Genomic DNA, 27,995 nt, shown 5'->3' on the forward strand with positions numbered 1-27,995 from the left:
GCAGCAGGAGTGGGAGAGGGAGAAGCAGGCTTCCCCCTGAGGAGGGAGCCCGATGTGGGACTAGATCCCAAGACCCTGGGATCATGACCTGAGCCGAAGGTAGACGCCCAACGACTGAGCCACCCAGGCGCCCCTCAACAGGTGTTTTAAAAGTCTACCATATTTATCCTTTTTTGGTCTGTTTCCATTATCTGATTATTTTTCTTGGCTATGAATCACATTTTCCTATATCTTCACATCTTAATATTTGATCGGATGCTGGACATAGTAAATTTACACCACTGAACGCTAGATTTTGTTATATTCCTTTAAAGGATGCTGGACTTCATTTTGGCAAGCAGTTAAGATACTTGAAGATCAAATTAATTCTTTCAAGGCTTGTTTTCAGCTTTGTTAGGGTAGGTTTATGGTACCCTTTACTCTAGGGCTAATTATCCCCACTACTAAGACTTGCCCCCAACTCCCCATGTCTCCACTGATTGATTAGGGTGTTTAACCAGAATTCTCCACTCTGATCTGCCAGAACTCACATATTCCAGTCCTGTGTGGCCTGGGAACCCCTCAGCTTATTAGTTTCCCAGTTGTTCTTTTCCTGGCCTTGTGGAGTTTCACTCTCTCTATATATATACACAGCTTAGTATCCAGTTAAAAACTGATGGGGACTTCCTATTCCTTTTTTTTTTAACAGGAGAAAATGCAATTTAATAGGCATTAGTATGGGGAATCCACACAGACAGAAAATTCCAAAGACGATGAGGCAACAAGAAGCTTCTATGAGCTAAGGAAAAAGGTAGGGGCCTGAGGACACAAAGGGAAGAAAACTCATTAGCAAGAAGGTGAAAGGAGAGGTTTGGAAAAACAAGATTGTTCTATTATGCAGATGAGCTCCTTTGGTAAAGGGGGCCTCTGTTAATACTTCTTTTCCTGTTGCAGACTCTTCTCTCCAGTGTAAATTTAGGCAGTTATGGGGGAGGCAGAGCACCTTTCCTGCATCTGCTGGGTTTTTATTACTTTTAACTTGAAACAATCTTTATGCCAAAGTGGCACATTTTGCGGTGTCCCATCCTGTACCCCTTTAGTTCCCCCATCCGGAACTTCCCGGGAGGTTCCCCATATTAAAAGTTGAGCTGGTAAATAGCTGGTCTCATTGAGGCAGGCTTAGTCCTGACAATAGGTTCATTTAGTTAAACTCATTTTAAGAGATGATGATGCAGATGTGTTTTCAAAGTTGGGCCTCTGGTTCAGGAAATCAGGTATTCAACAAGAGGCATTTCTATGGAAACAAAAGAAAAACAATGGTTAATGATTAGGTCATAAGTCAGCCGTTGAGTCCTGAGGATAGCTGGTGGAGATTTCTAGCTGTCAGGTTGAAACTTCCTCAGATACAGGGAGAGTAGCAGTGGCAGCCGGACAGATTTCTCTGGTTTGCAGTTCACATGTCTTGATATCGCTCCATGTCCCACACAGCAGCATGCATGAAGATCGCCACACACGAGCGGTTGTGGTGATTTCTCTTAAGTTTACATCCAGTTGTTCATGTAGTTTGCAAGGCTTCAGGAAAAAGGGCAGCTTTCGTTCTCAAATGAGACCAACTCAAAGGTGGGAGAAAAATAAAAAATGTTACTTGGAGAGTTGCAGTCAGGCACTAGAAGAAATCAGGATGTAGTCCAGTTTATAATAAACAGTATTAGGGGGCACCTGGGTGGCTCAGTAGGTTAAGCAACCAACTCTTGATTTCAGCTCAGGTCATGATCTCGAGATCGAGCCCCTCATCAGGCCCCGCGCTCAGCACAGTCTTGTCCTTCTCCCTCTGCTCCTCTCCCCACTCATGCTCTCTCTCAAATAAATAAATAAATAAATAAATAAATAAATAAATAAAATCTTTTTAAAAAACTATTAGAATCTAATATTTACTCGGGTATGTTATTGAAACATTTTTCTCTATAATCACCCTCATTTTTACCAGAGATAGCCAAATTCACATTTGTTTGTAAACAAGTCTAGTTTTAACAACTTGGCCTAATAATTATTTACGGAAGCTCGGCAGGAATACTGATTGGCCATGTAGGTTCTTTTAAATCTGCTTTGCTGGAATTTTTCATAAGGAATTTCTAGACTGAACTTTAAATAGTGAGGCCAGAAGCCAAGCCAAAATGTGCACCAAATGCTTGCCAGACCTTGCCTGCAACACCTATAGATTTGGGCGAATTCCTCTCTCCTCGAGGAGGGGGCCTCCCTACTTCTGTTGCTCTTTCTTGTCAGTAACTCTCTCCTCTGTACTACTGTGCCCTGAAACTTCTAGTTGCCTCAGCCTTCCTGAGCACTCATCTCTTTCTCAACTCCATGAACCACCAAACTCTTCTTGGGATCCCCTCCCTACATCATATTTTGCTACTGTCTCCCAGCAGGAAGCCAAGGCCATCAAAGGGCCTTTGTTCTCAATGGTCTTTTCGTTCTCAGCTTTATGATCCCGCATGGCCTTTGCTCGCCGTTATGAAAACTGTTAGCCTCGTATAGTGTATCTACGATAGCTAGTTGTTTACGGTAGGTAGGGAAGTTTGGTCCTGGTTACTCCATCACGGTTGGAAATGGAATGGTGTGATTTTATTACTCTTGCTTGGGATTCTTAGAGCTTCTTGACTCCATGGCTTGATCGCTTTCCTTGACTTTTGTAAATTCAACTGCTGTTTCATAAATATTCCTGCTCTAGTTATATGTGCTTTACCTTTTGGCTGTTTCCCAAATGCCTCTCACAATTTGCTTGCAGTTGTTTGCCCTTTTTCCCTCTCTTTGGGACAAGTCTATGGTCCTCAAAGGCACTAATCCTGTCTTCTGCTGTGTCTAATCTGCTGTTAAACCCATACACAATGACTTCTTGGTTACTGTGGTTTTTTTTTCAGTTGTAGCATACATGTTTTATCCATTTTTAAAGATTCCAACAATTTAAATCCTCTTTCACCCATTTTGTCTTTTCCTTTATTTCTGTTATATTAATGGTTAAAGTGCTTTTTGCTGAGTCCAATATCAAACTCATCTGGATTTTCTGTGTTAGTTCTCTATTGCTGCTGAAACAAATTACCACAAATGGTGGCTTAGAACAGCACCCATTTATCAATTCATAGTTCTGTAGGTCAGAAATCCTGGTGGGCTTAGCTACTTTCTGTCTCAGAAAGTGGGAATCAAGGTATAGGCTGGGCTGGGATCAAGGTATAGGCTGGGTACAGGCTGTGGGGAAGGACCTACTTCTAAGTTCATTCAGGTTGTTGGCCAAATTCAGTTCCTTATGGCTGCTGGACTGAGGCCCTCATTTTCTGGCCGGCTGTCAGTCAGGGGCCACTCTCAGATCCTGGACGATGCTCGAAGATCCTTCCCCATGTCAGCAACAGAGAATCTCTCGTGTTGAACCCCTTCCATAGCTTCAAATCTCTGACTTCCTCTTTGGCCACCCAGCTGGAGGAACTGCCTTTAAAAAGCTCCTATGAAAAGATGAGGCCCACTCAGATCATGTCCTTTCGGCCAAAGAATGTAACATAACCAGAGAAATGGTATCTCATCATATTCATAGGTTTTACCCACAAAGGGTGGGGGGGGGGTAGATTATAAAAGAGAGTCCATGGGGGTCATTCTTAGAAGCATGCCTACTACAGTTGTTCATTTTGTTTTAACAGCCACATCTTTCTGCCTGTTCTCATGTCTAGTAATCTGTATCAGACACTGTATATTAAAAAACTGTATAGTTTGCCTTTTCCTCTATTCAGCAGATCAAGTCTGGGACTGAGCACCTCAAACCAATCAGGGTTGTATTGCAGTGTTAAGATAACCTAGCTCTCTTTAGCGCTGTTCCTCAGGCTATCCCTTCTGCACTTTTGTTTGACAGCCTGTTGGGTCTCTGTCTCCCCAGACCAGAGACTGCTTGAGATTTAGTTCCCCCTTCATAGATACTGAGCTGAGCTCTTGCAGGCCTTTGGTTCAATCTGGACTGTTTCCAAAGCATGTGACACCAAACAAGGGCTCACTTTGCCTTTCTGGCCCAGCCCACTAACCCCCCTACACCATCACAAACTCAGCAAACATCCTATGGACAAAACTAGTCATGCTCCTGGAGCTCTTTTCATTTCCAAGTCAGCCCTATATAACCTCTAAAAGCTCTTCTAGATCTCTTTCCCCTTGTAAAGTCTGGCAGCCTGGGCCAAGCCCATCCTCAGCTCACACCCAGAATCAGCAAATACCTCCAGATAATGGACAGCAATTGTCTGGTCACCTAGAAAAGGCACTTCACTCTCTAGAATTTTAATTCATCTAGTCCTCATTGTTTCCACAGCTCTGCCACAGCTCCAAAATATTTTTTTTTCCATTTATCCCGTTCCCCCCCACCTAGTTGTTGCATGATTGCTGGCCTGGCAAGACCAACTACAATGTCCATGGAAATGCAAGTCTGCTTATTACTTTCTATTAAACATTTAAATCCAAGACAAAAGTGAGACAGTAGTAAGTAACCACGTATGATGTTCCCACCTTCCTTCCATTGGGTGAGGTCTGGAAGGATGAAGGGCCTTGTGGAAGAGCACACAAATGGGCTTCACAAAGGAGCCACGGACTGTGACTCAGAGTAGGTGGCTAATGCTTGCTATATGGCTTACTAGCTCTGTGTCTTAAACACACTCCTTATGATTGTTTCCTCAAGCTGTGAAACATCAGGATACGTGTTTGCTTGGGGGGCGTGGGACTGTCATTATCCTTGCTTATGAGTGTTACTGAGAAGCAGAAAAATCCATTAATGTACTATTTTTATGAAACAAAAAAGCCTTTACTTATGTAAAGAAAGTTTAAATTATGTTTTGAACACCTTCCCCGTGAGTAATATTTAGAGAGTCCTTGCCATAGAGAAACAAAGTCTGAGCCTGGATAAGTGATTTTTCTGAAGGTTGTGAATTCTTGGCCACTTCGATCCTCTGTGCTTCCTTGTCTACTAACGCAGCTTGCCACAGAGGCTGGTCTTGGCTTTCCTTGTGGTTGTCTGTCCGGTCTCCAACTTGCCTGAATTCTAGGGCAACAAATGCAATGAATCATCATTTCTGCTATATATCGTGTTATGGGATAACATTAATTGATCAAAGCCCTGCTGAGAAGCCCTGTCACTGGGACTTGGGCTGATGCGGATGGGCTCTCCCTGTGCTCCACCACCGCCACCTCCTCCAACTGCAACTACAGAGAAATGCTGGCTGATATTTAACAAGAATAATTAACACTCAGTCAAGCTGAAGATCAATGACGAACATGATGTGACAAAAATGAAGAGGAGATTTAAAGTTGGGGTGAACAGAAACTGATGCTGTATGGCTTTGCAGTTGGGGGTTAAGGCTCTAACTCATGAGCGGAGTGGATTCTAGGCCACAGGACACAAATGTGCAAAGAACTAGAACTGAGCTACCTCCTAAAAGCTGGAAGTCAGAAAGGACATTGCAGCTTTAAAAATGGGAACTAGAAAGAGGTCACTCCCTGGGTGATGAAAACAGAAGAATCGGGAGTTATTTACAACAAATTAGAACTCTAGTCCTGTACCACAGGTAGGCATGCATGCCAAATGGACAGCTGAAGTAGAATACAAAACCTAGGAGTTGAAAAATCCCCCTAAACAATTGGTCCTGCATTAGTGAAACCACTGGGCCCCACTTAAAGGAGTTCACAGTAGGGGCGCCTGGGTGGCTCAGTCGGTTAAGTGTCAGACTCGATCTCGGCTCAGGTCATGATCTCAGGGTCATGAGATCGAGCCCTGTGTTGGGCTCTATGCCGAGCATGGAGCCTGCTTCAGATTCTCCCTCTCCCTCTGCCCCTCCCCACCCCTGCTTGTGCAGGTGCTCTCTCTAAAATAAATAAATGAATGAATAAATGAAATAAATAAATAAATAAAAGGAGCTCACAGTAAAAAAATTAAAAACCTTAAAAGGAAATGAGCCATGAGTTGAAACTTCAGTCCACAGAAAAACTTGCACGTGGAAATGACAGCTTCATAGCGGCTTTATTCACAATGTCCCACTGGAAGCAGCCTAGAAGCCCTTCAGTAGCTGAAAGGATGAATGAACTGGTACATCCATACAAGGAATAAAAAGAAATGAGCTACCAAGCTACAGAAAGACATGGAGAAACCTTAAATGCATATGGCTAATGGAAAGAATGGTTAAACTGTGTAAGATCCATTTAGTGACTACTACTCAGTGACAAAAAGGAAGAAACTACTAATACAAAAACTAGATGAATCTCCAGAGAATTATGCTGAGTGAAAAGAATCAATCCCATAAGACTACATACTATATGACTCCATTTGTATAATATTCTGGAAAGGACAAAATTATAAAAATGGAGAACAAATCAGTACTTGCCAAGGTTTAAGGAAGGGTAAGGGTAGGGGTGGGAAGAAATGGATATGGCTATAAAATTCCTTATGGTGATGGAAATGTTCTGTATCTTACCTGCATTCATGTCAATATCCTGGTTCTATTTTGTATTATAGTTTTGCAAGATGTCACCACTGGGGGATACTGCAAAAGGGTACAGGAAATCTGTCTGTATTATTTCCTTATCAGTGCATATGAATCTAGTTATCTCAAAATAGAAGTCTAACTTAAAAAAATAACCAAATATTCCAAGGAGAGGAAAGGGGAAGCAAGACAGTAACAACCAAAAAAGAGAGGATAAAAAGAAAAGTAATAAAATGACAGAGTTAAATCCAACAATATACATAATCACATGAAATATAAGACTAAGAAAAAACACAATCATATTAATTAATCCATAAAAGCATTTGCAACATTCAATACCCAGTCATGATAAAAACTCTCACAAAACCAGGATTAGAAGGAAATATCCTCAACCTCTACCAGGCATCTATGAAAAACCCTACAAGGTAAATTATACCTAATGGTGAAAGAGTGAACGCTTTTGGCCTAAGATCAGGAACAAGGCAAGGATGTTGCTCTCCCTATACCCAGTCAACATTATACTGAAGGTCTTAGCCGGTACAATAAGGCAAGAAAAAGAAATAAAAGTATCCAGATTGGAAAGGAAGAAATAAAATAGTCTTTTACACAACTACAGGATTGTTCATGTAGAAAATGCCAAACTATTGTCAAAAAAGCTACTAGCACTGATATGTGAGCTGAGGAAGGTCCCAGGATACAAAGTCAATATAGGAAAATCAATAAAACTTCTATAAACTAGCAATGACCAATGGAAAAATGAAATGCAAAAAAATGAACACACACAACACAAACCCCACCATTCATGTTGTAAGAATACACAACAGGAATAACTTAAAATATGTGTAAGACCTGTCCATTCAAAACTATAAAATATTACTGGGGCACCTGGGTGGCTCAGTTGTTAAGCGTCTGCCTTCGGCTCGGGTCGTGGTCCCGGGGTCCTGGGATCGAGCCCCATGTCCAGCTCCCTGCTCCGCAGGAAGCCTGCTTCTCCCTCTCCCACTCCCCCTGCTTGTGTTCCCTCTCTCGCTGTCTCTCTCTCTGTCAAATAAATAAATAAAATCTTAAAAAAAAACTGTATTACTGAAATAAATTCTAAAATACCTAAATAAATGGAGAGCTATACTGTGTTGATAAATTAGAAGACTCAATATAGTTGGCACAACCACAGATTTAATGCCATCTCCAACAAAATCCCCTGCAGACTTTTTCTCATAGAAATTGACAACCTGATTCTAAAATTTATGTGAAAATAGCAAGGACCTAGAGTTGCCAAAACAATTATGAAAAGAACCAACAAATTTGGAAGACTCACACTACCTGATTTGAGCACTTAATATAAGGCTATAGTAATTAAGACAGTGTCGTATAGACATACAGACTGATGCATATATATTCAACTAATTTTCGAGAAGGCTGCTAGGGAAATTAATTGAGAAAGAAGTCTTTTCGAAAATGTTACTGAAACAATCAAGCACTTTCCAACATGGTGGAGGAGTAGGAGACCTTAGTTTTGTCTGGTTCCAGGAATTCAGCTAGACAGTTATCAAATCATTTTGAACACCTGTGAACTCAACCAGAGATCTAAGAAAAGAACTGCTGCAATTCTACAAATAGAAAAGCGACCACTTTCTGCAAGGTAGGAGGTACGGAGACGTGAATACAAGGTGATATATCAGAAGATAAACTGCAGGGAGAGGGAGCCTCCATAAGCCAGCTATGATACAGCAGCAAAGCACAAAATCAGAACTTGGAGAAGTCAGCTCTGCTGAGGGACGTCCCTGTCTGAAAGGTGCTCAGGTGGCGAAACGGGGCGGAATCCTAGGTGGGACAGTGTGGTCTCAAGATCCCTGGGGTTACAGAAAGAACGGGGGTGCCTGAGTGCGGAAGAGTTCCCAGGCACTGGAGCGGGAAAGCTGGCTGCAAGCAGGGGCCCAGCAAGCAGCAGAATCACGGTGAGACCCCCTCCTTTCCCCGCCAGGAGGAGCAGGTGTGGGCTGCAGGAGTCTGCAGGGCTTGGAGACTAGAAGCAGGCTCGCATGCCTGAGATAGAAAACACTGGGTCACAGGCCAGGTGAGCATGGAGTGTGGACAGAGACCAGGTAGACAGGAGTGATTGACTGCTTTTTCCCTGAGAGCTCACTGAGGAGTGGGGGGTGCAAACTTTAGGCTACAGGGCTGGCGACTGGGAGGCCGCCATCTTCATTCTCATCCTCTAAAGCGGAGCATAAAGGCAAGGGGCCTTCAGGGAACAAAAGTCACACAGAGCAATCTGGAGCCCCTTACTTAGCCCAGCCCCCTTGCAAGGGCGGTGCAATTCCGCCTGGGGCAAAGACACCTGAGAATCAGCACAGCAGGCCCCTCCCCCAGAAGATCAGCAAGAACATCTGGCTAAGACCAAGTTTATTCATCACACAGAACTGTAGAACTCCAGCACTAGGGGAAAATAGTATATAGAATTCATGGGTTTTTTTCTCATGATTATTTAGTCTTTCAATTTTAATTTTTTTTTCTCTTTCCCTTTCAACCAATTTCTTACTTTATCAACTATTTTTTAAGTCTTTTTTAATTTTCATTTTTATAGTTATATTCTATCATTTCATTGTATTTAATTCTATTTTTGTATATATAAGTTTTTCTTTCTTTACAATTTTGGGATGCAGTTTAACAAACAGACCAAAATACAACTAGGACATAGTGTATTGCTCTGTTCTGTTCACCTGTCTGTTTATATTCTTTTTTTTGTCTTTTAAGTTTAATTTTTACAATTACATTCTATCCTTTCATTGTATTTAATTTTATTTTTGTACATATATAAGTTTTTCTTTCTTTACAATTTTGGGATCTAGTTTTCTAACAAACAGACCAAAACACACACAGAATCCAGTGTATTGCTCTGTTCTGTTCACTTTCTGATTATATTCTCTTTTTTTAATTCTTTTTTGGTATCAGGTCTCTTCTGATTTGCTTATTAGTGTATATTTCTCTGGGGTCGTTGTTGCCATTTTAGTATTTTGCTCTCTCGCTCATCTATTCTCTGGACATAATGACAAGAAAGGTGGAAAAACTCACCTCAAAGAAGAGAACAGGAGGCAGTACTGACTGCCAAGGACGTAATCAATATGGACACTAGTAAGATGTCGGAACTAGAGTTCAGAGTAACGATTATAAAGATACTAGCTGGGCTTGAAAAAAGCATAGAAGATACTAGAGAATCCCTTCCTGAAGAAATAAAAGAACTGAAATCTCACCAAGTCAAAATCAAAAAGGCTATTAATGAGATGCAATCAAAAATGGAGGCTCTAACTGCTAGGATAAATGAGGCAGAAGAGAGAATCAGTGATATAGAAGACAAAATGATGTAGAATAAAGAAGCTGGGAAAAAGAGAGATAAACAACTACTGGATCATGAGGGGAGAATTCAAGAGAGAAGTGATACCATAAAGCGAAACAATATTAGAATAATTGGGATCCCAGAAGAAGAGGAAAGAGAGAGAGGCACAGAAGGTACACTGGAGCAAATTATACTTGTGAACTTCCCTAATTTGGGAAGGAAACAGGCATTCAAGTCCAGGAGGCACAGAAAACCCCCCTCAAAATCAATAAAAATAGGTCAACACCTTGACATATAACCGTGAAACATGCAAATCTCACAGACAAAGAGAAAATCCTGAAAGCAGCTCAGAACAAGAGGTCCCTAACCTACAAGGGTAGAAAAATTAGACTGACAGCAGACCTATCCACAGACACCTGGCAGGCCAGAAAGGACCGGCATGATATATTCAGGGTGCTAAATGAGAAAAATATGCAGCCAAGAATACTCTATCCAGCAAGGCTGTCATTCAAAATAGAAGGAGAGATAAAAAGCTTCCAGGACAAACAGAAACTAAAAGAATTTGTGATCACTACACCAGCCCTGCAAGAAATATTAAAGGGGATCCTTTAAGCGAAGAGAGAGCCCAAAAGTAACATAGACCAGAAAGGAACAGAGACAATTTACAGAAACAGTGACTTTACAGGTAATACAATGGCAATAAATTCATATCTTTCAATAGTTACTCTGAATGTAAATGAGCTAAATGACCCAATCAAAAGACACAGGGTATCAGTCTGGATAAAAAGCAAGACCCATCGATATGCTGTCTACAAAGGACTCATTTTAGACCCAAAGATACCTCCAGATTTAAAGTGAGGGGGTGGAAAACCATTTATCATGCTAATGGACATCAAATGAAAGCTGGGGTGGCAATCCTTACATCAAATTAGATTTTACACCAAAAACTGTAATAAAAGATGAGGAAGGACACTATCATAACTAAAGGGTCTATCCAACAAGAAGATCTAACAATTATAAATATTTATGCCCCTAACATGGGAGCAGCCAATTAATAACAAAATTAAAGAAACACATTGATAATAATACAGTAATAGTAGGGGACTTTAACACCCCTCTCACTGAAATGGACAGATCATCTAAGCAAAAGATCAACAAAGAAACAAGAGCTTTGAATCACACTGGACCAGATGGACTTCACAGATATATTCCAAGCATTCCATCCTAAAGCAACAGAATACACATTCTTCTCTAGTGCACATGAAACATTCCCCAGAATAGATCACATACTGGGTCACAAATCAGGTCTCAACCGGTACCAAAAGATTGGGATCATTCCCTGCATATTTTCAGACCACAATGCTTTGAAACGTGAACTCAATCCCAAAAGGAAATTTGGAAAGAACTCAAACACATCGAGGCTAAAAAGCATCCTACTAAAGAATGAATGGGTCAATCAGGAAATTAAAGAAGAATTTAAAAAATTCATAGAAACAAATGAAAATGAACACACAACTGTTCAAAACCTTTGGGATGTAGCAAAGGTGATCCTAAGAGGGAAGTATATAGCAATACAAGCCTTTCTCAAGAAACAAGAAAGGTCTCAAATACACAACCTAACCCTACACCTAAAGGAGCTGGAGAAAGAACAGCAAATAAAGGCTAAACCAAGCAGGAGGTGAGAAATAATAAATATTAGAGCAGAAACCAATGAAATACAAACCAAAAGAACAGCAGAAGAGATCAATGAAACTAGGAGCTGGTTCTCTGAAAGAATTAATAAGATCAATAAACCCCTGGCCAGACTTATCGAAAAGAAAAGAGAAAGGACCCAAATAAACAAAATCATGAATGAAAGAGGAGAGATCACAAGCAACACTGAAGAAATACAAACAATTATAAGAACATATTCTGAGCAACTATATGCCAACAGATTAGGCAATCTGGAAGAAAAAATGGATGCATTCCTAGAAACATATAAATGACCAAAACTGAACCAAGAAGAAATAGAAAACCTGAACAGACCCATAATCAGCAAGGAAATGGAAGCAGTAATCAAAAATCTCCTAACAAACAAGAGCCAGGGCCAGATGGCTTCCCAGGGAATTCTACCAAACATTTAAAGAAGAATTAATACCTACGCTTCTGAAGCTGTTTCAAAAAAATTGAAATGGAAGGAAAACTTCCAAACTCTTTCTATGAGGCCAGCATTACCTTGATCCCCAAACCAGACAAAGACCCCACCAAAAAGGAGAATTACAGCCCAATAGCCGTGATGAACATAAATGCAAAAATTCTCACCAAGATACTAGCCAATAGGATCCAACAATACATTAAAAGGATTATTCACCACGACCAAGTGGGATTTATTCCTGGACTGCAAGGGTGGTTCAACATCCACAAATCAATGAATGTGATACACTACATTGATAAAAGAAAGGACAAGAACCATATGATCGTCTCAATAGATGCAGAAAAAGCACTTGACAAAGTATAGCATCCTTTCTTGATTAAAACTCTTCACAGTATAGAGAGGGAGGGAACATACCTCAATATCATAAAAGCCATCTACAAAAAGCCCACAGTGAATATCATTCTCCATCGGGAAAAACTGAGAGCTTTTCCCCTGAGGTCAGGAACATGACAGGGATGCCCACTATCACCACTGTTGTTCAACATAGTACTAGAAGTCATAGCCTCAGCAATTAGACAACAAAAAGAAATAAAAGGCCTCTGAATTGGCAAAGAAGAAGTCAAACTCTCAATCTTCACAGATGACGTGATACTCTGTGGAAAACCCAAAAGACTCCACCCCAAAATTGCTAGAATTCATACAGGAATTCAGCAAAGTGGCAGGATATAAAATCAATGCACAATCAGTTGCATTTCTATACACTAACAATGAGACAGAAGAAAGAGAAATTAAGGAGTCAATCCCACCTACAATTGCACCCAAAACCGTAAGATACCTAGGAATAAACCTAACCAAAGAGGCAAAGGATCTGTACTCAGAAAACTATAGAACACTCATGAAAGAAATTGAGGAAGATACAAAGGAATGGAAAAACGTTCCATGCTCACGGACTGGAAGAACAAATATTGTTAAAATGCCTATGCTACCAAGAGCAACCTATATTTCAATATAATTCCTATCAAAATACCATCAACTTTTTTCACAGAGCTAGAACAAATAATCCTAAAATTTGTATGGAACCAGAAAAGACGTCGAATAGCCAAAGGAATGTTGAAGAAGAAAATCAAAGTTGGTGGCATCACAATTCTGGACTTCAAGCTCTATTACAAAGCTGTAATCATTGAGACAGTATGGTCTTGGCACAAAAACAGACACAGAGATCAATGGCAGAGAATGGAGAACCCAGAAATGGACTCTCAACTCTATGGTCAACTAATCTTTGACAAAGCAGGAAAGAATGTCCAATGGAAAAAAGACAGTCTCTTCAACAAATGGTCTTGGGAAAATTCGACAGCCACATGCAGAAGAATGAAACTGGACCATTTTCTTACACCATACACAAAAACAGACTCAAAATGAATGAAGGACCTAAATGTGAGACAGGAATCGATCAAAATTCTAGAGAAGACAGGCAGCAACCTCTGTGACCTTGGCTGCAGCAACTTCTTCCTAGAAACATCGCCAAAGGCAAGGGAAGCAAGGCAAAAATGAACTATTGGGACTTCATCAAGATAAAAAGCTTTTGCACAGCAAAGGATACAGTCAACAAAACCAAAAGACAACCGACAGAATGGGAGAAGATATTTGCAAATGACACTACAGATAAAGGGCTAGTATCCAAAATCTATAAAGAACTTAATCAAACTCAACACCCAAAGAACAAATAATCCTGTTAAGAAATGGGTAGGAGACATGAACGGACATTTCTCCAAAGAAGACATCCAAATGGCGAAAAGACACATGAGAAAATGCTCAACATCACTCAGCATCAGGGAAATCCAAATCAAAACCTCAATGAGATACCACCTCACACCAGTCAGAATGGCTAAAATTAGTAAGTCAGGAAACAACAGATGTTGGCGGGGATGCAGAGAAAGGGGAACCCTCCTACACTGTTGGTGGGAATGCAAGCTGGTGCAGCCACTCTGGAAAACAGTATGGAGGTTCCTCAAAAAGTTGAAAATAGAGCTACCCTACAACCCAGCAATTGCACTTCTAGGCATTTAGCCCAAAGATACAAACATAGTGATCCGAAGGGCCACTTGCACCCCAATGTTTATAGCAGCAATGTCCACAATAGCCAAACTATGGAAAGAGCACAGATGTCCACTGACAGATGAATGGATAAAGAAGATGTGGTATATAAATATATAATGGAATACTACTCAGCCATCAAAAGGAATGAAATCTTGCCACTTGCAACAACGTGGATACAACTACAGGGTATTCGGCTAAGCGAAGTAAGTCAATCAGAGAAAGACAATTATCATATGATTTCACTGATATGTGGAATTTAAGGAACCAAACAGAGGATCATAGGGGAAGGGAGGGAAAAACAAAACAAGATGAAATCAGAGAGGGAGACAAACTATAAGAGACTCCTAATCATAGGAAACAAACTGAGGGTTGCTGGAGGGGAGCGGGGTTGGGGGGATGGAGTAACTGGGTGATAGACATTAAGGAGGGCACTTGATGTAATGAGTACTGGGTTATTATATGAGACTGGTGAATCACTGAACTCTAGCTCTGAAACTAATAATACACTATATGTTAATTAATTGAATTTAAATAAAAAATTAAAACTAAACATAACTCTTTACTGAAGATGTTAAGAAAAACCCTTATCATCAAAAAAAAATGTTACTGAAACAAATGGAATTGAGTATGCAAAAAATAGTAATAATAAAAGAATGTTGACCTATACCTCACAAAAGATTTAAAAGTTAATTCATGGGGCGCCTGGGTGGCTCAGTTGTTAAGCGTCTGCCTTCGGCTCAGGTCATGATCTCAGGGTCCTGGGATGGAGCCGCACATCAGGCTCCCTGCTCAGCAGGGAGGCTGCTTCTCCCTCTCCCACTCCCCCTGCTTGTGTTCCCTCTCTTGCTGTGTCTCCGTCAAATAAATAAATAAAATCTTTAAAAATAAATAAATAAATAAAAGTTAATTATCAGTCATAGCTTTATTATTATTATTTTTTGAAGATTCTATCCATTTATTTGTCAGAGAGAGAGACAGAACAAGCAGGGGAAGCAGCAGGCAGAGGGAGAAGCAGACTCCCCGCCGAGGTATGAGCACAACATGGGGCTCGATCCTAGGACCCAGGGATGATGACCTGAGTTTAAGGCAGACTCTTAACGAATGAGCCACCCAGGTGCCCCTCCGTCATAGCTTTAACTTTAAGAACCAAATTATAATCTTCTGTTAGAAAACATATGAGAGGGCGCCTGGGTGGCTCAGTCGTTAAGCGTCTGCCTTCGGCTCAGGTCATGATCCCAGGGTCCTGGGATCGAGTCCCACATCGGGCTCCCTGCTCGGCAAGAAGCCTGCTTCTCCCTCTCCCATTCCCCCTGCTTGTGTTCCTGCTCTCACTATCTCTCTCTCTGTCAAATAAATAAATAAAATCTTAAAAAAAAAAAAAAAAAAAAAAACATTCATAAAAAAAAAAAAAAAAAAAAGAAAGAAAACATATGAGAAAAATCTTTCTTACCCTGGGTTAGAAAGAAATTTGATAAATGGGCCACAAATGCATGAACCAGAAGAGAAAAACTTGCTAAATTGGACTTTATCAAAAATAAAAACGTCTTCTTCAAAAGACACAAACAAGCCACAACTTTGGAGTAAATACTGGAAAACACATGGAAGAGAAAGAACTTGCAACTAGAATATATAAAGATAACAGACAGACATATTTTAAGATATATATATTTATATACGTATATAAAGATAACAATTATATTACACACAAAAATGGCAAAAGATTACAATAGACACCTCACCAAAGATAAACAGATTACAGACAAGCACATGAAAAGATGCTCAAGATCAACAGTCATCACAAAAATGCAAATTTAAGGGGTGCCTGGGTGGCTCAGTCAGTTAAACGTCTGCCTTTGGCTCAGGTCATGATCCCAGGGTCCTGGGATCAAGCCCCGCGTCCGGCTCCTTGCTCAACAGGGGGTCTGCTTATCACTCCCCCTCTCCCCCTCCCACCTGCTCATGCTCTCTCTCTCTCTCAAATAAATAAACAAAATTTTTTTAAAAAGTGCAAATTTAAGTCACAATGAGCTACCCGTACACATCTACATGAAAAGTGTGTTGTTGGTGGGAAAACAAAATGGTATACCCATGTTGGAGAACAGTTTGGCAATGTCTTATAAAGTTAAACATATGCTTACCATATGACCAAGCAACCCTACTACAGATATTTACCCAAAAATATAAAAACATATGTCCACATAAATAGCTGTACAGTATGTTCACCAGTTTCATTAATAATAACCAAAAACCAGGAACAATTCAAATGGGCATTAAGTGCTTCAGGGATAAATGAACTGCGACATGACTTGGCTATAAAAGTGACAAACTGGGACGCCTGGGTGGCTCAGTCGGTTAAGCATCTGCCCTCGATTCGGGTCATGATCTCAGGGTCCTGGGATCGAGCCCTGCGTCGGCTCCCTGCTCAGCGGGGACTCTGCTTGTCCCTCTGTCTCTGCCTCTCCCTCTCCCTCTCCCCATACCTATTCCCGTGCTCCCAATCTCTCTCTCTCTCTAAGATAACTAAATAAAATCTCTAAAAAAGGCAACAAACTACCAAAAAATACCACAACATGAAATTAAAAAGCCTTAAGTGAAAAAAGTGAGATGAATAAGGCTACCTACTAAAAGATTCATTTATGTGACATTCTAGAAAGAATCAAACCACAAGAAAAAAAAAAAAAAGACCAGGTCTGGGGGTGCAAAGAGAAGTTTAAGAATGAAAGGAAACAAGGGTTTTTGGCAGGATTGAAAATGTCCAATATCTTGATGGTGGTGGTGGTTACATGACTACATATTTGTTCAAGAAAGGTGAACTTCAGGGTATATAAGTTATACCTCAATAAATCTCACTTAAAAAAAGAAGAGTCACATTCGCATAAATATGTAATGAAAACACATGGAAAACACATATGGGAATTCGTTAAAACATTATTACATACAACCAAATTCCATATGGTACCATTTATGAATTTCCTTTTATTAAAATATCTATTAAGCATTAATAAAAGCATTAAGAAAAAACAATATTAAAAAGTTATGACCTCTAGTTAATGATATGCCTGTGGAGGTATTTAGGGGTGAAGGGTACTGATCTCTGAAACTTACTATGAAACTCATCACAAAAGGAAAGAGGACTGATGGAAGGACAGAGGAATTAGTACAGACAGAAGAAAAAGCAAATACAGCAAAACGTTCATTGTAGACTCCAGGGGGAATTCTGTGGGTGTTCAAACTATAATTCTTTCACTTGTTCAGTGTGAAAATTTTTATAATAAAATGTTGGGGAGAAAGGCTAGATAAAGAACAGCAAAGTAAACCCAAAGTAAGTAGGAAAAAGGAAATAAAGGAAAAAGGAGAAGTGAACAAAACGGAAAACAAGAGGGAAAATTCACAAAGGCAAAGACCTTTCCATGAAAAGCTTAACAACCTTTTGATGAACTTCAGACTTCACCCTACTCCATGGGATTGGACAATTCGGATTACTAGAGTGAGGCCACTCTTGAGACTAACCATTCCTAGAAGATTTCTCTCAGAACAACCAGCGAATTTTTTTAAAAGATCTATTTATTTAGGGGCGCCTGGGTGGCTCAGTCGTTAAGCGTCTGCCTTCGGCTCAGGTCATGATCCCAGGGTCCTAGGATCGAGCCCCGCATCGGGCTCCCTGCTCGGCGGGAAGCCTGCTTCTCCCTCTCCCACTCCCCCTGCTTGTTTGTGTTCCCTCTCTCGCTGTGTCTCTCTCTCTCAAATAAATAAATAAAATCTTTAAAAAAAAAAAATCTATTTATTTATTTGAGAGAGAGAGACAGAGAGCGAGCAGGGGGAGGGGCAGAGGGAGAGGGAGACAAGCAGACTGCCCACTGAGCGGAGAGCCCGATGCAGGGCTGGAGCCCTGGACACTGAGCTCACGACCTGAGCCAATATCAAGAGTCAGACACCCAACTGACTGAGTCACCCAGGAGCCCCATCAGAACAACCAGAGAATTGCTGGGACCTGCCAGAAATTTCCTATAGGCCCAGGGGAATATGCAGTCCCGAAGCAGCTTGAAGTCTGGAGGAATGGCGGAAGAGAAAAAGCTGTCCACCTGCTCCTGTCGTCTCCCCCCCCGACCCCATGCTCCTCGGTGAGGCCTGGCCGTGTCCCCCGAGCCTCTGAACTCTTCTCAGGGGATATTTAAAACGGTGGATCCTACCTGGCCATGGGCGTCGGGCTATCTGCAGTGTCCCTCACAGTGCACAGAACCAGGACCACCCGGGGCTTTCTGGAACAATTTCCATCGGGTGGGGCCTAACCGTGAGAATCCTGTGGGGTCCACAGGTCACTATGTGAGTGCCTTGGGTTAACAAAGACTGTAGTAAGACATGTTTTATTAAAAACAACAATAAAAATAGTGATACCCACTACTGAAAGCTCCCGGGGGTCGAGGCACCAGTTTTGGTGCTTTACATTCATCCACTCATTAAGCTCTGACAACCCCGTAAGTTCTAGCATCAGCCCCACTCTACAAGCAGGCAAAGAGGCTCTGAGGCGAGTGTGCAGAGGGACAGCTAGCGAGCCAAGAAGCCAGAAATCCAGTCTGGGCTGTGAGCTCCAAAGCCGGAGCCAGTGACCCCTGGCTGTGGATGAGCACCGAACCTCCTTCCTCTGCCCTCCTCCAAAAGGAAAGATTGTTTATGGAATGTTCCACCAGCCCCACACCGGGACAGTAAGAATAAGATGCAGGCATTCTCTCTGGGGTTCTGTGTTCTAGGCAGAGAATAAGCCACAGACACTTAGCTAGGTTTAGAAGGAGTTACCAAATGGAATGCAGACATAGAAGCTGAGCTCTATTATTTACACTTACAAATGTAACCAACAGAGAAACTACAAATAATAACAAGCATTGTGAAGAGCTGAGGAGAAGGTCAAGGTGGAACTGAGATAAATCCTGAGTTTTCATAGAGGGGAGATAAAATAGAAATCTCCAGAAATGCAGGTATGAAGGGATTCCCGGGACCCAGGAGGTGCCCATCCGCAGAATTATAAAGAGAAACCCCGAGAAGAGGCAGAACGTGGAGGTGTGGCTGGGAATGTGCTGACATGACCTGGTTCCCGGACTGCCCCGCACGCACACCCAACGTGGGTACAGTTCCTTCCAACAGAACAGGTGTTCACGTAAGGTTACTGGACTCAGGGAGGGGGCTGCGCCTCTGAACTTGCGCTTCCTCCTTCCAGGGCACCACTGAACTGAGAACGAGACTCCGCCAGTTCAATTCCTGAAAACCCCGGAGGCAGGAAAAAGCAGGCCACGAGCAGAGCAGAAATGCTGATGGATCTGGACACGGCAGCGAGTATGGGGTTGATGGAGCACAAAGAGGACACCGTACCCCCGAACAGCCGTGGGGGAAGCAGGTGCAGGCCAGCCCAGGAGGCCCCGACAGAGAGAGGGTGCACAGCCCAGCAGAGGCGGGCTGTGGGGAAGCCGTCGGGGTGGCCGCTGGGAGCGCGCCAGAAGAAGAGGAAGACCGGCGTCTGAAGAGTGTGTGGATCCCCACAGGGGGCCCAGAGCCAAACCAACCAAACCCACGGAGGAGGCAAAGAGCCGCTGTGCCCAGGACGGAGGCGGCGCTCACTGAAGCAGGCCGCCCGGGAGGGATGTCCTCTCCGGGTCCCCTGTGTTCTGGGGAAAGACAGAGATGACACGGAGGACAAGACAGGTGAGTGGGAGGGAGGCAGTGGTAAGAGCAGGAAGCTGACAACAGGCGGAGTCGGGTCACATCTGGAAGAGATGGGGGGACTGAGAAGCGAGGACTGAGTCCCGTGAAGGCTGACGCGGTTGAGCACGACAGGAGCGCGGAGAGAGCACGGGGGCTGCCCGGCCCGGCCGAGCTGGAGGCCACCAGCAAAGCTTCTGGTCCCCACCAGCTCCAGCAAGGCAGGCAGGATGACTTCCCTGAGGCTGAAGAAGGCTCCCAGCGTCAGATGTAAAGGGCCCACAGGACGACAGATAAAGAGGGCGCGTCACACCTACAGCCCATCTCTTCTGAGGAAAAGGCAAATGCCCACGGGAGGGGAAACACCCTCAAAGCTTCCAGAAAGGAGGGGGAGCAGGAAAGGGGGAAGGCCACCCAGGATACCGGGATGTGGACTTGGGACCTGAACCCCAAGCAGAACAAGGGGGCTGCGGAAGGGCGGCGGGGGGGGCGGGGGCCGTCACGTGCCTACCACGGTGGCTGGTTTCATCGAAGCCAAGTCAGGTTCCCGAGTCTAGGGACTCTGAGAAGAGCCCCCAGGCCTGCCCCTGACGCCCAGCTCTCGCTGACCTCCTGGTCCCCTGCCCTGGCCCGACAGGCCGCGTGCGGGCTCACCTGGATAGTTCCACGCCGACGGCCCTCCCTCTGCCCTCCTGGCCTCTTCTTGTCCTGATCTCAAGACCTCATCCGGGCTGGCAACGAGGTATCCTGGGAGGGGAAACGACACAGACTTCGTTAGTAATGCCAGACGTGTTCCAGAACCGGGGCCTCTCCTTGCCAACCGACACGGTCCGGCCTCGGTGCGGCCCCCCGAGGACGGCTCTGTGCCCCTCAGTGCAGACCAGTCACCGAGAGGGCGAGAGCACAGACATCCGGGGCGGGGTGCACACGGGGCTCTGACCTCCCAGCGGTGAGCCTGAGGCCCCAGCTCATTCCGGGCTCCGGAGGCCCCGGAGCGGGCAGCAGCTGAGGTGACACGAGCACGCGTGTCCCAGTCACGCTGCGCAGCCGTCCCTCACCCACGGACACCAGGTGGCTGTAGTTCTCCAGCGTGACATCCCTGTAGAGGTTCTTCTGAGCGGAGTCCAGTTGCTGCCACTCCTCCAGGGTGAAGTCCACAAACACATCCCTGAAGGTCAAGGATTCCTGCAACGGCACATTCCTCATGAGCCCGGAGTGCTGGGCTCGGGGATCGGGACCCTGTGTCCCCTCCTCAGACTTCCACACGCAGCAGAGATTCAATCTGGCGCCCACCCCGGGACACCCCGGACACAGGAGGACAGACTGGCTTTGCACAGTGGGAAGTCACTTGCCCAGAGTCACACAGCGAGGACAGAGGGATGAAAATGCATGCGTTCTGCTCGCCACACCCACGTCTTTCAACATGACACTGCCCCGCCTTTCTCGACACAACTGTTCCCTGCTGTTCGCCGCACAATTTGAGACCGTGTAATGGATGCAATGTTTATGCCCCCTAAATTATTTTCAACGTTATAAAGAAACAGAAGAGGCGGTAAAGAGAGCTTCCTCTGGAAATGCAATCTTTCAGCTCCCTGACTGAACACAGATCAAGCTGCTAAGTCCAGAGGACATAAGGAATAATAAAAACAAACACACCCTCTCTGAACTGAGGGCGCTTCCCCTCGTAGAGGGAGAACCGCCGCACTTACCAAGGCACGCAGGAAAGGGAGGGAGGGCAGGAGGGCGGGCTGCCTGTCCTCCCAGGGCAATGGCAGAGGCAGAATAGGGAACGGAGCCTACAAAGGAGTCAGTTCTGCTCGGGGCGGGCAGAGAAGGCTTCGCAGGGGACATAGAGCTATGACAACAGTTCTGAACACAGCTCCTCGGTCAGGACTGTGAGGTAATAGGAGATAAGTACTGCTCTTGGCTCCAGGTCCCTGTTGCAGAGCTCCTAAAACCCTGACAAATCCCCACGTGAGAAGAATACAAGGAGTATCTCGTGTTCTAATGAGGTGACTCGAGGTGAGCGGAAGGGGCTGGAGACCAGAAAGGCCAAGCTGTGACTGCAAGCTCTGCATTTTCAGCCCCACCCACCCTTCTCCAGCGATGGAAGAGGGGCTGGAAATGGAGTTAACCACTGATCGGAGTTGCGTTATGAAGCCGCCATAAAATCCCCAGAGCATGGGTTTCAGGGAGCTTCCCGGCGCGTGAACACATCCATATTCCGGGCGGATGATGCTTGCCAAGTCCACACGGACAGAAGCTCTTGTGCTCAGGGCCCTCCCAGGCCTTGCCCTACGTATCTGTTTATCCGGCTGTTCGTGTGTATCCTTCATCATATCCTTTAACAAACTGGTAAATGTTAAGTCAGCGTGTCCCCGAGTCCTATGAGACGCTCTAGCAAATAATCGAATCCAAGGAGGGCGTCACTGGACCTCTGACCTCTAGCCCGCTGGTCAAAAGCCTGCAACTCGGGGCTGGCATCTGAGGGGGGCACGGGGGTGGCCGTGTGGTGGGACTGAACCCTTAACCTGTGGGATCCGATGCTATCTCCAGGGAGCCAGTGTCAAAGCTGAGTCACGTGTAGGACACCCATCGGGTGCGGCAGCGAGTTGTGTGGTGTGTGGAAACCTCCTCCACATCTGGTGACCAGAAGTGTCAGAGATAAAGTGTTCTGTGTGAGGGCAGAGGAGACACGCCGGAGAAAGGCAGGCAGGGAAGACACAGTAGGCAAGGACCGGGCTGTTTCCCTCCAGAAGGCGGCTGCACAGTCACCCGACTGCTAATCGTGCCTAATCCACCATGAGAGGGAACAGGAAGCGGGAGGGTGGGAGTCTGACCTGGTCAGCAGACTGAGGTAAGGAAGGAAAGGTCTGTGTTTGGTCTTGTCGGCACCAAACAAACGCTCACTTTTCTGAGTGCCCACATTCCTCACAGAGAGAGCAGGATCCCCCGATGACACCCGCATCTCCTCCTGACCCCCCACCCCCCGACTGCCGGTCTTCAGTCCGGGAGACAGGTGGCACCCACAGGGCCCCAACAGGCCTCACGGGGCAGCTGGTTACTCAGCGCTGCAGACGGAGACGAGCCGGGACACGCCTTGGGCAGCAGGACAGTGACGGGAAGGTGGGGCTCTCAGAGCAGCCACCCTCCTGTCACCCCTCCCAAGTGACAGCTCAGGTGCTGGGGACCAAGACCACACTGGTGAGCGCAGGGGAACACCTGGCTCAGAGGCCCTCAGCTGTCAAAATTCACGATGCGCAGAGCCCCCGACCTAGAATCCTCACCTCCAGACAGCTATCCTGCAGATGAGACAAGCTCACAAGGAACAACCTGAACCGTACACGGCTGAGTGTCGCTGCATCACTTAGGATATCACAAGACAAGACTATCCTCAATGCTCAGCCCTGGCAGAAGGCAAATATACAGGACGGTATTTCCAGCCAGTGGAATATCACAGAGCCATTTCTGTAAATGGGGTACCACCCGGGGGTGATTTAGCCCTTCGGGGAACGGGTGGCAGTGTCTGAGAAACTCTTCACTGTCACCACGAGGGGGACGAGGTGGGGACACTGGCCTCAGGGGAGCCCGGGGCAGGGACGGTTAGATAGCGTCCAGGGCACAGAGCCGCCCTCCACAACACAGCACTGCCTGGCCCCAAATGCCAAGCGTGCCCAGGTGGAAAAACCCGGGCTTGTTCGAACACACAGTGAAACGGAATGGTCGTGGGGAAGTCCAGAATGTGCTGGAATATGTGAAGAAGGAAGAGTTCCAAAGTAAATGGTATTCTTAGGTGCGAGGACACGTGCATACGTGATCTCGCCAAGAACGTATGAAACAAGGAAGGACACGGGACATGGGGTGACGGGCAGAATTACTTTTCACCTTTTGTTAAACGAGCTTTTGTTTTGAATTTTTTACCGTATGTACAGATCATTTTTCACAGTGCTCGACTCAACGTATCAACACTCTGTTCAGACTCTGTGTTTAGAATCTTGACATCCATAGTCTCAAGTGAATCAGGTGTATAACTTACTTTCTGTAATATCTTTATCAAATTTAAAGATAAGTGGCTCCATAAAACCAACTGGTTTCCTTTTCAACTTTCAACAGCCTGGAAAAGCTGAACACAGAAATTATCTGGTCTTTAACATTTTGGGAGAGTCATAATTAGTCTAGGATTTGGGACAGCCAATTCAAGTATGAATACCTTTGACCCCAAAATCCAACTTCTGGGTGGATCCTCCTTAAATACCCGCACTATTGAACACACACATGGAGTCGTCCGAGAGGCACCGTACAGAACAGAAAAAGAAAATCCAAATGCTGACTATGCACAAAGAGAGCAACAGTTGAATGATACATCCAGAGCACCGCATGGAAACGGAAGTCTTCTTTCTACACTGAGAGGCAACAGCACACAGAGTAGAACCAGGCGGGAAAAACAAGACGGGAGCGGGGCTGGCACGGCATCTGTGCACACACTCACCCACCACGGCCTACGGACCTGTGGTCAGCTCGTGAAGCTCACAGAAACGCAGCCGCCCCACACCATCCCCACACTGTTACCAGGGGGCACTCGGAGGAGAAACGTGGCACCGGGGGCCGAAGAAACAGGGATGTTGTGACTCTTCTTCAGTGCACAGAACATCAAGCATGGATTTACTTTCATTATTTGAATATAATGAAAAAGCAAACAGTGAGGCGGAAGTGAAGACAGAAAAAGTGAGTCTATGGGCTTCAACGAGCTTCCCTGAGAAGCAGAAGAACAAAGAGGAGGTGCGTTTCCCAGAGGAAGAAGTAGATGAGAACAGTCACTTTCCTTCTCTCTTTTCTTGTTTTCTATTTTGGGTTTTTGTGGCGAGCGGAAGGATCGGAGAAACCGGAGCGGATTACAGCTTGAATGGAAAACAGCCACGGCAGAAGGGAGCGACAGATTTGTCAAGGTTACGGTACAGGTGCCCCAAAGCTGCCTCAAGTTCCCTGGAAACAAGGGAGGGGGGAAATCAGGAGCTCACCTGGGCCGCGGCCATCCTGTTCTGCGCCGGACAAAGGGCGGGGATCTAGGAAGACAGAATGAGGGGGGTCGAGATCAGCGCGTTCAGCCATGAGACCGTCCCACCAGCCTGATGACCATCACCCTTGCACCTGGGGAGAATGATGTGCAACGAGCCTGGGAGCTCCAGCCCGGTCCCTGCGACGTGGATAAGCTCGTGTGGGCTTTGCACAGGACCTGTGTCTGTGGGCTTCCAAGTTGCCCCAAATGAATCTTGTTTCATTTCTTAACATACTTAAAAGCAGATCACAAAAACACAAGGGCAGTGCAAGCTCATTTGTTCACCTGTACGTACACACTGAGGATCAGCAGTGTACCAGAGCGTTTACTAAAATGTTGACACTCCTTTTCTCTGACTGCTGATTCAGTTTGCTTCTTTTCTTTACTTGCATTTTTGAATGTGAACATTATCACTCATAAAATGGAAATGAAAACTGATTACACTGAGCCCCAGAGGTGACAGACAGATAGCAGAGTCTGGAGGACGGGGACCTCTGGCTGTGGTTTGCAGGACGGAGACAAACCAGGGCTGGGGAAGGGGCAGGGAGCGGGAAGGGAATGAAGAGCCCAGCACCGGTCATTCCACGAGGAGCTGGAAACCACTGACCTTGTCACTCTGCGCACACTGCCCCTCACTGCCCGCCTCCACCCCGGTCCTGGCTCGTGACTTCCTCCTTTCCCAAGATGTCTATTCAATTGCCTGCTCGTCCCCGCTTGGCAGTTTTCTTTTTTTTTTAAAAGATTTTATTTATCTATTTGACAGAGAGAGAGAGAACACACGCAGAAGCAGGGGGAGCTGCAGGTAGGGAGGGAGAGGGAGAAGCAGGCCTCCCACTGAGCAGGGAGCCCAACCCGGGGCTCGATCCCAGGACCTTGGGAACATGACCTGAGCCGAAGGCAGATGCTTAACCGACTGAGCCACCCAGGCGCCCCTGCTTGGCAGTTTTCTAAACAAAGTCTCCGCCAGGAGCTTCTGCAGAGTAGCTGCTGCCCCAGCAACCCCGGTGGCAGCCTCAGGACGCCAGTGCTCAGCTCCACGCAGCTTAACATCTCCTGCTCTCAGGCCCGGTCACAGTAGCACCGAAATGAGGCAGCAGAACCAGAAGACAGCGTACCTGCAGGCTACTTGCAAATTTTACCAAGGCAAAAAGAAAACAAAAGTGTTCTGCACTTTGCTCAGACTAGGGGGAGATTCAACATTTGTGCAGAGGTGGGTGGGATGTTCACGCTCTAGGGCTGACGCAAATCCAGAGACAGCCGATGGAAAAGAGGGGGGCATATGCCGTGCACACAGGCGTGGCAGGACAGGACAGAGTCCTTCCAGGCTGGCGGTGATCCTCGTCACCCTGATCCTGCCCCTGCAGGACTGCGGCAGGCCACTGCCTCATGGTAGTATCCCTCCATCCACCTGCACATTCATCTCTCTCCTCCGATGGGGTCCAACTGCCCACGGTCACACAGTGGGCATGCTGTCTCGCAGCTGGTCGAGGGACAGAGGCCGCTGCAGGTCCAGCTCTTCTTGGACCTGCTGTCCTCTAAGCCTCCACCCCCTGCCCCGGGGTCCGGGTCTGTCCCGGGAGCCTGCACCCCCTGCACTGGGTTCTGGATCTGACCTGGGACCCTGCATCCTCTGCCCCGGGCTGAGGCTCCTCCTCCCAGGCCCCTCATAAGAGCTCTCTAGTTCCTAAGGATGCAGGACCAAAGGATTCAGAGACAAACCCATCTCAGCCGGGACCATCCCTGCAGCACCATGTCTGTGCCTCTGACCCAGGGGGACTCACCTTCTGAGGCTTCACACTGGCTCTTCCGCAGACTAGGAAGCCCAGGAGCAGGCGAGCTGGAATCTGCAGTTGGTGAGCAGCGGTCTCAGTGACGCACCCTGCTCCTGGAAAGAAGGACCACACAGGAGATGTCATTAGCAGCCCCTATGATGGAGTGAAGTTGAGGAAAACTCAAATGTTTTCATTTATGGAAGGAAGCACAAGGCCTCCTCTGAGTTTGAAGAGTAACGTTTAGTAGGACCCCAGTTATCAGCAGACAAGGAGCTGAGCACTGCCCTATGCGTAAGAGTCCCCGCTCCGGAATCGAACGGATTGCCTGCTCTGTCGCTTTTATTCATTCAGTGAAAATGTTGAGGGCCCGCTATGTGCCTGTTCTACGGGCTGCGGATACATCAGGGTACAAAACAATCCGAGGTCCCCGACCTTGTGGAGCTGTATTCGAGCAGGGAAGGCAGACAGCAACTACAACTTGATCAATTTCGGGAACGTTAGTTAGAAAGGCTAAGTGCTAGGCACGGGGAAAAAAGACTGAAGGATCCCCCGGGGTTGACTAGCTGTGTGACTTTGGACAGGAGTCCGAGCCTTTCTGTTCTTGCTTCCTCCCAATAAAATGAAGATCATCGTAGCACCTGCTCACAGGCCATCGGGAAGATGCCCGGGAACCCCAAGGGCGCCTCGCACTTACTAGGCACTCAGCAAACTCACTGATTGTCTCACTTGCCGTCGCCCGCATCCCGCTGCCCACACTCAGCCGGCCGCCCAGTGCCGCGAGCCCGCAGAGGCGCGAACCCACCACCCCCGCCCTCCCCTGCAGCCCGTGTCCGCTCCGCCTCCCGGCCCTTGCCTCCCACAACCCGACAGCCGGGGCGGAGAACAACAACCGGTGGGACCTCGCACCGCCCCCGGCTCAGCGGACCACTTCCGCTCCCGTCGCCGCGCTGCCCGAGGTCGGAGCGAGGCGCACGCGCACGAGCCACTGGGGGGGGTGGTCCCCACTGTCAATGGGCAAGATGGCGCGTGTCGCGGACAGTGATTCGGCCGGGGTTCGTCCGAGGCGCGAAGCAGTGACCAGAGCGTGCGAATATTTCCCGCGACGAGTCGCACATCACGGCGGCGCGGTGGGGGGTGGGGGCGGGGCGGAAATGGCGTCTCCGGGCGGCTAGGCGCGCGCGGAGGGTCTCAGCGGCTCCGGTTCCGCCGCCTCCGAGGCCGAGGCGCTCTCTCCCGCGCCGTTCTGCTGCGCACCCTCCGTCCCGCAAAGCCACGCTCTCCGCTCCCTTCAGCTCGTCGCAATAAGAAACGGTAGCGGCGCCTGCTGCGGTCCTCAGCGGCACATGGGCGCGGCCATCTTGGGGGCGGGGCCGTTCCCTGGGACCCGTGCCCTTCCCAGGCCCAGGGGTCAGAGAGCAGCGGTCCGGCCCAG

At 46.3% G+C, this 27,995-nt stretch overlaps 1 protein-coding gene across 13 annotated transcripts; it reads right to left on the reverse strand.

The window, feature by feature from the left end:
- Nucleotides 1-980: 980 nt before the first annotated feature.
- On the reverse strand, nt 981-27,749 carry LOC118543525 (KRAB domain-containing protein 4). Of its 13 annotated transcripts, none has more exons than XR_013444762.1 (8): nt 27,278-27,410; nt 26,573-26,676; nt 24,754-24,798; nt 20,794-20,920; nt 20,390-20,482; nt 18,235-18,344; nt 6,471-6,539; nt 1,283-3,476 (listed from the first exon to the last, which is right to left on the reverse strand). XR_013444762.1 is itself a non-coding variant. In XM_078065061.1 (7 exons), the coding sequence occupies exons 1-6, from the start codon at nt 27,303-27,305 to the stop codon at nt 6,496-6,498; spliced, it is 441 nt and encodes a 146-aa protein (XP_077921187.1). In that variant the 5' UTR covers nt 27,306-27,410; the 3' UTR covers nt 981-1,273; nt 6,471-6,495. The 13 variants fall into 13 exon arrangements, 11 of the variants coding, with proteins under 11 accessions (XP_077921187.1, XP_077921188.1, XP_077921180.1 ...); XR_013444763.1 differs by lacking the exon at nt 1,283-3,476 and adding an exon at nt 5,006-5,044; XM_078065061.1 differs by lacking the exons at nt 1,283-3,476; nt 18,235-18,344 and adding an exon at nt 981-1,273.
- Nucleotides 27,750-27,995: the final 246 nt, after the last annotated feature.

This window comes from Halichoerus grypus, chromosome X, assembly GCF_964656455.1.
Source record: "Halichoerus grypus chromosome X, mHalGry1.hap1.1, whole genome shotgun sequence".
NCBI lineage: Eukaryota > Metazoa > Chordata > Mammalia > Carnivora > Phocidae > Halichoerus > Halichoerus grypus.

Coding starts and splice junctions, on each gene's coding strand:
- LOC118543525 (XM_078065053.1), bottom strand. CDS start 27,305: ATGCGGGCGACGGCAAGTGAGACAATCA. Junction 24,799..26,572: donor CCAGTGTGAAGCCTCAGAAG/GTGAGTCCCCCT, acceptor CTGTCTTCCTAG/ATCCCCGCCCTTTGTCCGGC. Junction 5,045..20,389: donor GTCGGCGTGGAACTATCCAG/GTGAGCCCGCAC, acceptor TTGTTGCCCTAG/AATTCAGGCAAGTTGGAGAC.